This window comes from Biomphalaria glabrata, chromosome 11, assembly GCF_947242115.1.
Source record: "Biomphalaria glabrata chromosome 11, xgBioGlab47.1, whole genome shotgun sequence".
Lineage (NCBI taxonomy): Eukaryota > Metazoa > Mollusca > Gastropoda > Planorbidae > Biomphalaria > Biomphalaria glabrata.
This window is the reverse complement of record NC_074721.1, coordinates 8,508,403-8,520,607: the sequence shown is the minus strand read 5'-3', so window position 1 is coordinate 8,520,607 and position 12,205 is coordinate 8,508,403. Positions and strand designations below refer to the sequence as shown.

The following is a 12,205-nucleotide window of genomic DNA, read 5'->3' as shown; positions in this document are numbered from 1 at the left end:
CACATACAAATATTTCAATAAAGTATTATTGACTTGGATATTGAAACGCTAATGTAGATGTCTCATGACTTGGAGGAGTAGAGAACCTATGTTGCGTGCATCGTCATAGCACTCTCACGACGCGAGTGTCCATTAATGATGATGTTGATTAATCTATTGTTTATTTCGACTTTGAGGAAAGTGTTAATGTCTTTTTCAACTTATAGACTTATTCGTACCCCTTCTAAAATTCTCGTAACTCTGAGTACCCCTAGCTTCTCTCCCTTTCCAAAAACAAAAAAAAAAAAGGATATATTTTAATAACAAATATTTTTTGTATTGTATTTCTACATACAAAAAATAATAATTACTCTATTACAATGAAGAATTCAATGAGTGATTTTATTTTTCGCATTCTTCAGAGACACATCAAATACATTCTAAAAGTGGGCGTGTAGAGGAAAGTTGTAACATCGCCATCCATTTCCTGATCTTTGTTGAAATTTGCCTTACAATGTAAAATAGCGCGTATTTAAGTTTGTAAAAGCTTAAAATAATAATAAACAAGATTTAAAACATATGATATTCTATTCTAATGTATGAACTGAACATAATAAATGGGTAGTTTAAAAAATTAGCTTAGTAAACTGTGTGCAACGCGTACTCTTCCCTGACCCCTGGGGGTACGCGTTTCCCACCTTGGGAAACAGTTATAGAGAAATTACAAAACGACCAGATATTATGGTTTTTGGGGCTACACCACACATTAAGAGTTCATTGCAATAAAATAGAATATGATGTATACAAATGTGTCGTTAATAACTAACATTTTGAGGTTAAGGTTCGACCATATTACATTTCTTATTCTGCAGTCAGTCAGTGAAACAGGCCCACTGTACTTTTCCTTATCTTCGATCTCAAAGACATTAAATCTACTTCGTTTTTTTTTTTTATAGTTTTTTTTTGTTTTGTTGTTGTTGTTGTTGTTTTGCTAGATAGGCCTATACGGAATACTGTCTTAAAAGAGTTTGAGTTTGTTTACTCCCGTATTCTTATGGATTCAAGATTTTACAAAGCTTATATCAACTCACTCTGTCTGTCTGTCTGGCCAAAAGTTTGTACACGTTATTTCTCCGACTTCCAATCTCGGATCAAGCTGAAATTTTGCACAATTATTTCTTTTACCCGACAACACAAGAATTAAAAAAAATATTAACCAACTAGTCGACCGGCGGCATAGCATACGCCACTATTTTGCAGGGCCAACCTTAGGCCACTGCAACCTATGCGACCTCAGTGGGCCCAGCACTTTTATAGGACCCGCGCTAATTTTAGTTGTATAAATTATTAAATTAAAACATTTTATAACTTATAACAGATTTCCCCCACCCCTTTTTTTTAACGTGAGGTAGAAATAAAAAAAAAGAGTGATATTGCAACAGTCCCTGCTATTTTTGTGACACGTGTTCTTCCCCCCCCCCCTCTTGTTTTCTCATGGACTATCCGCAGAGTGATCTTTCCTTTACTTCTTGCTACTCGACAAAACTCTTGAGGGAAGAAGAGAATTAAATATAGAGATTAATTAACTTTTGGTAATAAATTATTTTGTTTGGTATATCAAACAAGGGAAAGAAATTGTATTTGACTGAAGTGGTGGTATAAGTTAAATTAGTCCCCTTTATATTAGTCTAAGGCTTAGTGAACACAGACATGAAATAGAAACAATAGATAACTATATACTATACAATCTTTAATGTTCATATACTTTTCGCTAGCAGAGTGGTTACCTTGTTGGCTTGTAAAGCCTGAGAAGGTTTGAGCCGACAAGTTCGGATTCAGTTGTTCTTTTTTTTTTTAAATATATTTATTATTTTTATAAATACTTTTTTAATTGTTAGTCTAGATCTATTACTAATTTATTTACAAACTAATTGATACAAGTACGCTTAATTTAAACTTTGTTTTTTTGTTTTTTTTTAAAGTACTTTTTTATATTTTCTTCTTAAGTTCTTAAGACCGTTCTCATTGTATGCCCACTATAAGTATCGGCCGGAGGCGGGGAGGCGCAAAAGTTGTTTTTTTTTCGTGTGGTGTCACAAGTAAAAGTTTTAAGAAACTCTGGTCTATTCAATGGAATTGTAATACACTTAGAACGTGGAAATAGAACTTACATTTGTGTCGTGTGGCGCTCACACGGCAAGTGATATACAAATTTTTAGAAACTAAATAAATAACAGAAGGATAATATTTTTCACACTTTAACGCTTTGAGAAAAGAGCTAGAGATTATAACAAGCTGTATCATAACCAGATGACAAAGAGAGTTTGTGTTTTTACTCCAACAAGACGTGACACCCGATGGGTCCATCTGTTTGATAAGCAATGTGAGTAAAGAGGTAACGAGAATTTCCGCTTCCGTGGACTCAACGTGGCGCTTGGGTGGAAACGTCCTTTTGGTAGAGTGCAGGGAGGTGAACAACAGATAGCAAAACTGGTCCCCACTTGGGGCAACTCGGCAGCCTAGGAGCCAGCACATTCTATGCAACGGTATCCGAGTCCTGGGACGGGAATTCCACAGAGACCCGGTAGCCAGGTCAAAACAACACGAATAGGAATATGAAGCAGGTCCGGACCCGGAAGTTCGCAATACGAAGACCTATATGGTCTGAGCCGTACATTAGGTAACCTTCAGACAGGACTAGGGTTAAATAGTTCCCATACACACCTCTCCAGTAGGAGAAATTCTTCTTTCTCATTGGTCAAAGTGATGATAATTATGCACAGTGTTCCTGTTCACTAATGGACTTTTTTTTAAAATAAAGAGTCAGGATGTACGTAAAGAATATACTTATTGTGGTGTAACATAACAACTGCCTATAAAATCTTGTTTTAAAAATGTGTACATTCACCTAAAAATGCATTCTTTAACAAACAAAATGCAAATTATTAGTAGGCTAGCTATTACAACTAAGATGTATTGCAAGAAGTTGTAATGGATATAAGCACTCCGCTAACTATAAAATGATTTTAATGGTATGCGTCTAAAATAGCCTCTGACAATTAGTCCAATACCAGGCTCATATAACGGGCCCGGCGAAACTGTTATCCCTGATAGGAGAAAAGGAAAAAAGCGAATAAATGGAGTTTAAACCACTACACTTTGCGCACCAGGGGCGCCTTATCCTTAGCTGTTTACCCTCCTATGAGAATTACCAGGTTGTATAAAAAAATGACCGACAGCCCACACATGAGTTTTGCATGCGCACTTATATAGATTATAATTCAAAACTAGCTGCCATATCCAAACGTTGGAAAGGCTTCCAGTGTCAACCCTGAGGAAAACTCAAGAGCCGGTGACACCTTTGGCAGATAGCCGCAGATAGAGTCGCCGCGATGGTTGTGACCGCCTGCGTGCGGAATTTAAAAATGCCCCCCCCCCCATCTTTTTTTTTCTTGAAAAAAAAAATCCAATAAGACTGAGCTGGACACTTTAATTTAAATGTATTTTTTGTAGACCATTCCATTTTTTCCTATCATATTCGCACCGTTGTTGTACCCCTCAAGTACAACTAAGAACCATGCAGTAGGAACAATTTCGGATTATCGGATATATGTCCCTTCAGAAATCTGACATTTAGGTTCTTTGTGAAAAACACTACAAACTGATCTCGTTCTGACTACTCAGTTCTGCTCCTGTATTTGAGACGATTTTAATTGATGAACTTCTGCTGGTATATTACAATGAACAACGTAACTGAGCATGATCTACAGACAGTTTCTAGATCACTTTGACTGCTCAACAATGTGACATATTATGGTCTGGACGTGGATGTGATAACTTTTTTTTTTTAATTAAAGCATAATCCGAAAATAAAGCTCGAAATACAAAAGCCAGTGACAGTGGAACTTTTTCAACGTTCCGTAGATGTTCATAATAATTATCACCATTGTATTTTGGAGAGATGTGCATTGCATCCACAATCATCTGACATACACAGATTCAAAGTTGCCTACAAATTTATCCAACAAATGAAGCAACTCAGCGCTGAATATTTTCATGAGTCTAATACAAAGTATATAATCCAAAGTACAAGTCACTTATACAATGACTTGAAATAAAACATAGAAAGGCAATGATTCTCACATTCCCTGGTGGCGACTCCCTATTATAGATAACAACATTTTCGTTCGAGCCCCTTTAGAAGCTGGAGCTCAGTAGAGCGATGTAGGCTTCCACTGTGAGGTCCCTTTAGAAGCTGGAGCTCAGAAGAGCAATGTAGGCTTCCACTGTGAGGTCCCTTTAGAAGCTGGAACTCAGAAGAGCGATGTAGACTTCCACAGTGAGGTCCCTTTAGAAGCTGGAGCTCAGAAGAGCGATGTAGGCTTCCACTGTGAGGTCCCTTTAGAAGCTGGAGCTCAGAAGAGCGATGTAGGCTTCCACTGTGAGGTCCCTTTAGAAGCTGGAGCTCAGAAGAGCGATGTAGGCTTCCACTGTGAGGTCCCTTTAGAAGCTGGAACTCAGAAGAGCGATGTAGACTTCCACAGTGAGGTCCCTTTAGAAGCTGGAGCTCAGAAGAGCGATGTAGGCTTCCACTGTGAGGTCCCTTTAGAAGCTGGAGCTCAGAAGAGCGATGTAGGCTTCCATTGTGAGGTCCCTTTAGAAGCTGGAGCTCAGAAGAGCGATGTAGGCTTCCACTGTGAGGTCCCTTTAGAAGCTGGAGCTCAGTAGAGCGATGTAGGCTTCCACTGTGAGGTCCCTTTAGAAGCTGGAGCTCAGAAGAGCGATGTAGGCTTCCACTGTGAGGTCCCTTTAGAAGCTGGAGCTCAGAGGAGCGATGTAGGCTTCCACAGTGAGGTCCCTTTAGAAGCTGGAGCTCAGAGGAGCGATGTAGGCTTCCACTGTGAGGTCCCTTTAGAAGCTGGAGCTCAGAAGAGCGATGTAGGCTTCCACTGTGAGGTCCCTTTCGAAGCTGGAGCTCAGAAGAGCGATGTAAACTTCCACAGTGAGGTCTTTGAGTTGTTTTTTAGAGAATCTAATAAAAAAGAAAAGAAACACAATTTTTAGGTTTTATTGTTCATTTATATTAATCCAACACTGTGTATAGAATCCAAAGTTACATCATGAAAATTCACTAAAACGTTTCTGCTCAGGTCGGCAACAGGTCTGAACATTTTTTTTGCCGCCCCCCCCCCCATATATATGTTGTTGGTCAGTTGTTGGCTTGTAGCTGCAAACAGGTAGTAGCCTACAACTACACCGATGTAGGCGTTTTATATTTGTTATATAAATAAACTTTAAATAACATGAGCAATCTTCTTTGTGAAGAAAAACTCAATAGAACTGTTATTATTCAGGATTTAACTTGAGATATAGATCTAATAGTAATGAAATAAACTGAGATTTTAACGAAAGCTCACAATAAAAAAAAAAAGTCTTAAGATCGTCTCACATTTGCACTAGGTACTTTAATTTCATCATTGTCACTGCATAACTAATCGCTTAACCTCTTCTCACCGCCGCTGAGGAAACACGCACACTCCATAACACCCCTTTTAGTCAGGACGTTGCGTCCTCCCCCGCCTCATAAGAAAAATTTGCCCCACTCCCAGTGAAAATGTTTTAAAATCGACTTTTTAATTACCGGGTGGGCTATTCGGCTCAAAACAAATACTACAAACAACCCGGGTGATCCTAAGCACGCTGTTCTATTTTTTTTTATCTAGTTTTCAAAATAGTTTCTATTTCTTATGTACGAATATTGTTTATATTTTCAAAGGATAATGGAATAATTGGAATTTATATAAAATATTTTTAAGTAATTTAAAAAAATTTAACTAATAAAAAAAAAGAGTAAACTTGGAATAAAATTTGGTCGTCGCCTAAAGTCGGCCGCCTGCGAACAATGCACACATTGAACAATAGGTAGCGGCGGCCCTGGCCGCAGATTACAACAAGCAGATCTACACACAGGTATAGCATACGACGCCCCTGATACCAAACTATATTGGCACCTGCCGTTTCCTTTGTACACATGGAGAGTTGAGAACTGTTGTGTGTTATTGTTCGACCATAGCTAATGCCCAGGCATCCTCCTACTCTTTAAAGATTAGCCATAGTCGCTTCGCGGCTGGTGGAGGCCATAGAATGGACAATTTATTAGTAATTCATATGTAATATATATATATATATATATATATATATATATATATATATATATATATATATATATATATATAATAAATATATATATATATATATATATATAATAATAATATATATATATATATATATATATATATATAATAAATATATATATAGTTATTTATTGCTTTATTTAGGTTAATACTAATATTTTTACCAAATGTAAAAAAACATATATAGACCTACAAAAAAATCCCTTTTAAATAGTTCTTAATGGTTTTAAAAAAATACTGCATTATTAGTGTAAAAACAAAACGGCTTATGATACTCGCTGCGGTTGAAAGAGTTGGCAAATGTTTTTCAAGGGATATTGTTTCCTATTTTGTATAGTAAGCTAGCATTGCAACGTTCGCCCCGGTGGCGTAGCTAGGAGGGGTGAGGAGGGTGGAAAATTTGAAAATCCCACGGGCCCCCATTCAAAATATTACGCAAAAAGTAGGGGCCCCCAAAGAGGTCAAGCCCCTCCCCGACCCCAAAAGATGGAAAATTCTTAGCTACGCCCCTGGTTCGCCCCACCTCTACAAGCAACTTACTGTTATGGTCAGCGAACTTTAAAAGTCCTCAGATTTTTACAAAGCTTATATCAGCTCAATATATCTGTCTGATTGTCATAATTATTATTACTTTAATAATCCATTCTCCGCAAGGTCATTAAAAAGAAAAAGAAAAATTCATCGTAGTCCCTTTAACAGTGTCAACTAATTAGCATTTTATTGTTATTATTTTGTTTATAACAGAACACATTTTTCCCAAGAGACTTTGGTGCAACTGAAAGCAAAATTTAAAAGGCATTTTTGAAATTGTATTTCCTTAGCATTTAGATCTAGAGTTTCAAGCCTAATGCAAGTGTTTAAAGCCAAAATGAGTTTTCGGTAATGGCTAACATGAAAGTGTGATAGAATGAAGCTACACTACCAAGGAAAGTCGTCTTTACTGGTGCTGTCATTTTTTGCCTGTTGGATGAATGGATATCTCGCTCGAGGTAGAGACTTAGAAAACTTCAATGAATATTATTTGTTTTAAATGAAAAGATAATTTAACTTATTAAAATACAAGTTTTTAATATAAGCTTTATTTAATCATTGACACTTTAAATTGTTTATTTAGCCTAAAACTAAATGTGTAGTTTTTGAGAGAGTTGAATCAAAGACTCTGACCATATGAATAAATATTAACATTTTAATATCGGCTCTCACTAGTTATCTGATTTCAAAGCAGGATATAATTTATATAGTCTCTCGATCGAATGTGTCAGAGCTAACTACCTGGCCTTTCTTAAGCCCCAAAATTCCGCTATATTATAAATCGACAAATTCGATATTTGTTTTTTAGTTTTCGCGCGAACTATGGTTACAAAGAATGGTAGGCCTTAGCTCGTTTGCCCGGGCCCCTGACACTCAACAGGCGCCTTCGTGCTTACAATAAATAATTGACTCACTGTTAACAATGTAACTGTTTAATGACATGAATATAAGTAATAATGACAACTGATGGAGTAATGACATTGAGTCTAAAATATTTTAATATTGTGATTATAGTAATTAAACAATAATTCTGCACCTTGCTATCACACAACGCAACACAATAGTAGGCCTACGTTCAACACAGGCACAATGCCGATAACAAACTACATGTCCAATATAATCTTGATAATCCCATAACTAACTCCCCTAAACAGGGGAACACAGAAGAATCTCAAACACACGTTTCACCAGCATAATAACAAAGCCACTCCATAAGCTTACAAGCAAGGCAACGAAGAAAGTGCTGTCAAAAATTGTGAACTTAGAAACATTGGTGCTAGAATGCCATAACCTACGCACCGACAGGCCTATCATCAAGGGAAACTATTTATTTTTATTGTGGACTCGAAGCATTCGTGTACATTTCACAAACTGGGCATCACTAACCTGCTTCTTAACTTTATTCATTATATAGGAGTCAAACTTTTAGTAACGATTGCTTGACATATGACCTTAGGTGATTTGTTTTTGTTAAATAAAACTTTCAACTATCGCATACTTATATCTATAGGGGGGTTTGCAGTCAAATCACCCTCTTCTATAAAACAAAAACAAAAAACAAACAAAATAAAAAACAAAATGCCTACGACAATCCACAAATTCCAAGAGCTTAGCTAAGGAAGATTTTGATTTAAAACCCCCTCTTCAATTTAGGTTAAAACCCGCTCTTCAATATAAGACTATCCATACATCAGTCACCAGATTCTATGAGTGTAGCCAAGATGGGTTTTGTGTTTAAAAAACCTCCTCCATGGGGCTTAAAGCTAAAAACCACCTCTTCGATATAAAAAAGCAAATTACACACTCAAAATTCTATGATCGTAGCCATTAGAGCTTTTGATTTTAACCCCCCCCCCCCACCCCCACCCCAAGCGGGGTTTGAAGCTAAAAAATACTTCTTCAATATAAAAAAAAAAGCATATTACACACTCAAAATTCTATGAGCGTAACGAAGCCAAGGAGGGTTTTGAGTTTAAACCCCCTCCTCCAGAGGGCTTTTTTTAAGTTTAAAAACCCTCCTGATTGTTTTGAGTTTAAATACCCCCATACAGAGAGTTTTTAGGTTGAACACATCTCTTCTATCTTATTGTAAAGCAAGCTACAGTCACTAAATTCTATGAGCGTATAAGCTAAGGGGGTTTTGAATTAAAAAAAAACTACAAAGATTTTTTGGTTAAAAAAAATGAAATAATTTGACGTTAAAACTTCCCTTTTCGATATAAAATCTAAAGCAAACTAAAGTCACATAATTCCAAGTGCGTAGCCAAGAGAGGTTACAAATTTCTACCAGTGGCTGGGCTCCATTAATAAAGTGCAGTGAATAGTAATCTGCCGAAATTGAAAAAGTCTTATTGCATGTGGCTCAACAAAGATGGCTAAGACGGATTTTAGGATTCAGTTATAGAGATCGGGTCTCAATCAAGAAAATCCTAAGCCGAACTGGGAGTCGACCCCTTAGTAAGGTTGTGACAGAGCTCGGCAGCTTCGTCACGGAGGTCACGCAGAGCGTCGCATGAGGTTTGCGAGACATGTTCTCCGATAAATTACATAACGCATAATTAAGAGTTGCGATGAAATGGAGGCCATTACGAGAAAAGCCAAACAGTGACAACTTATAGCCTACAACTTGGCGCCACATTTTCATGGAGGTCCTCAGAGTAGGTGGGAAGAGGCTTAAAATTTAGACATTGCTAGTGAAAGATTTTTATGGAAGCAGCTTGCCGTCTAATGTGCCGAACGACGCGGGAGGATCTAAGTCAGTAAGAATAGCACATACGGTTTTTGAAATAAAACCTTTTATATTATCTTACCTTATATAATACAGACGTTACTTCAAAAAAGAAGATGATTACGTCCTACAAAAGCTCCTTCTTCCCTAGCGCTATTATAGCATGGATGGGTTGCCTGAGCTAGCCAGGAAAACCAGTGACTTGGCGGAGTTTAGGTCATTGGTTAATATGCATGACTAAATGCATGACGCGTAGGACGAAATCATCTTCTTTTTTGAAGTAACGTCTGTATCATATAAGATAACATTAACAATACACTAATAAAGCATTAATAAATCTCCGTATCCTGTGATATCAAGTCATAAGTCTAACAATACAGCTGTATCGCTAACACTTTCGACAAGAGCACGTCTCTTCTTTTTGTAGTTTTTTTTTAATTTATTGCGGACATTTTCGGGGGCCGATTTTGAGTTTCTTCCACACAAACTAGCTGTCTTTGTAACCTTGTTATTATTATTTTTGTTTTCTAGGATTTAAGACGCTGCCAGTTTGGATTACATTAACGTATCTATTTTTTAACGTACTCTAAATGTCAGTTAATAAACGATTCATTGGAAGAGTCCATGCATTTTCGAGAGACCCATTTAGATCTATTAAATGGGTATCTAATGGGTCATATTTATAAGTTAAGTATGTGAGTGAGTCAGTCAAAATAAAATAACAATAGTGTACCGTGTCACTGAGCCTAAAACACTACTTTGATATCAACTTTTGTTTATAACAATTTTTTTATTCATAGAGTTTTATTTCAAGAACATGTATATTTTTAATATGGTTATATATGCTTGACCAGGATGTGGCAAAATACGTAGGTCCCAGTTGGGTCTGAACTGCCACGGGAAATAGGCCTACTGCATCCCCCTTCGGACTCGAAGACAAGTCTTACTATATTTTTTTATATTAATTAAGAATCAACCATACAAAAAAATAAAGCAATAATTTTGTATTCATGACTAATTGAAAAATATGCATAAAACTTTCGGCTCTGTAAGTTATTAAATTTTTAACTAAAATCCTAATTCTTGTAAAAGTACTAAAAGCCATAAAAACAATTTAGATTTTTTCCCCAATATTTTTCTTCGTTTAATAGAATTTAGGAATCATTAGACTAGATGTATGACGCGTAGGATGTAATCATCTTCTTTTTTGAAGCAACGTCAGTATTTCTGTATTTTATAAGATTATAGGCCCTACTTCAATTAAAAGTAATTATAAAATAAACGTAAACATGTAAACTTTGACCCAGACACACTAGCGGATCCAGAACTTTGGAGTGGGGGGGGCGATTTTTTTCCAAACCCTAACCCTAACGCCCAGTAAACCCTAACCCTACGCATAAACGTGCATACAGCGCGCGCGCGCGCACACACACACACACATATATATGTATATATATATATATATATATATATATATATATATATATATATATGAGAATAAAAAAAGCAGCATTTCTCAACCTTCGGCGAAAACCAAAACAACTGGGGCAGCGCTATAAGGTTCTCTGGTGAAGTTCGCCGACGCCATAAGCGTTTTCTTGCTTTTTTCACTGCAGAAACGCATTCTCCTGACAAGTACAGCTCATTATTCATCAATGGAGTTCGGGGCGAAGCCCCTACGCCATAAGCGTTTTCTTGCTTTTTTCACTGCAGAAACGCATTCTCCTGACAAGTACAGCTCATTCTTCACAATGTAGTTCGGGGCGAAGCCCCGACGCCAAAAGCGTTTTCTTGCTTTTTTTCACTGCAGAAACGCATTCTCCTGACAAGTACAGCTCATTCTTCACAATGTAGTTCGGGGCGAAGCCCCGACGCCAAAAGCGTTTTCTTGCATTCTTCTCTGCAGAAACGTATTCTCCTGACATCTACAACTCATTACTCATAAATGGAGTTCGGGGCGAAGCCCCGACGCCAAAAGCGTTTTCTTGCATTCTTCACTGCAGAAACGCATTCTCCTGACCTGAAGCTCATTATTCATACTATTAAAAAACGACCTTTCGAATAATGTTGTACTTGAAAAATATTCTAATTTGAATTTATAGACCCATAATACATTGCAAATAAAACCGATTTGTTCCTTGAAAAGATAGGATACCCCACGTATTTAGATTTTTGCTTTGAGGATCGCCGCCGAAAAAAAACATTCGATAAATAGTATTCACGAAAACTCTAGCATAAATTGTGAGTTATAGTCCCAAATTTATTTAGCTAGAAAAATATCAGATTGAGTAAAGGTTGGGAAAAGGCGACTATGTAAACGTTATTTGAGTTTAGAACTCATATTAATCATGACTCTTATACTGAAAAATTTCGTTTGAATTCTAACTTTTCCAATGCAAAGTCTTTCTTAAAATACTTATGATAACTTCATGTGAAATTACAAAAACTCTGTCTGGAAATGGGAATGGCGGTAGAGTGAAAACGATTAATCCTCGCTCCTTTACTAATTTCTGCTAAAGATTGCATTTGGCATTAAAGAATAGGTATGGGGCGACTCGATATAAGAATTTAATTTATAGTATATATAAATTATATTAGTGACAGATTTTTTTTAATTTTGTAATTTCTTAACTATAATACAAAAAGAAAAAGTATTGATTTGTCCGATGGGGGAAATGCGATTGCATGTATCGCCCCTCCCACCTGGTACAACCCTTTTTCATTTAAATTTTCTAATGATACAATTTGAGATTAGAGTGTGGTACGACATATT

At 36.6% G+C, this 12,205-nt stretch overlaps 1 protein-coding gene across 2 annotated transcripts in view; it reads left to right on the top strand.

Moving 5' to 3' along the window:
• LOC106054754 (uncharacterized) overlaps positions 1–12,205 on the top strand; it is a 154,057-nt gene that overhangs the window by 13,365 nt on the left and 128,487 nt on the right. For both annotated transcript variants that reach the window (XM_056003656.1, XM_056003658.1), the window contains exon 2: positions 6,995–7,162. In XM_056003656.1, the coding sequence (XP_055859631.1) occupies positions 7,081–7,162 (82 nt within the window). In that variant the 5' untranslated portion in view covers positions 6,995–7,080. The remainder of the gene's footprint in view (positions 1–6,994; positions 7,163–12,205) is intronic.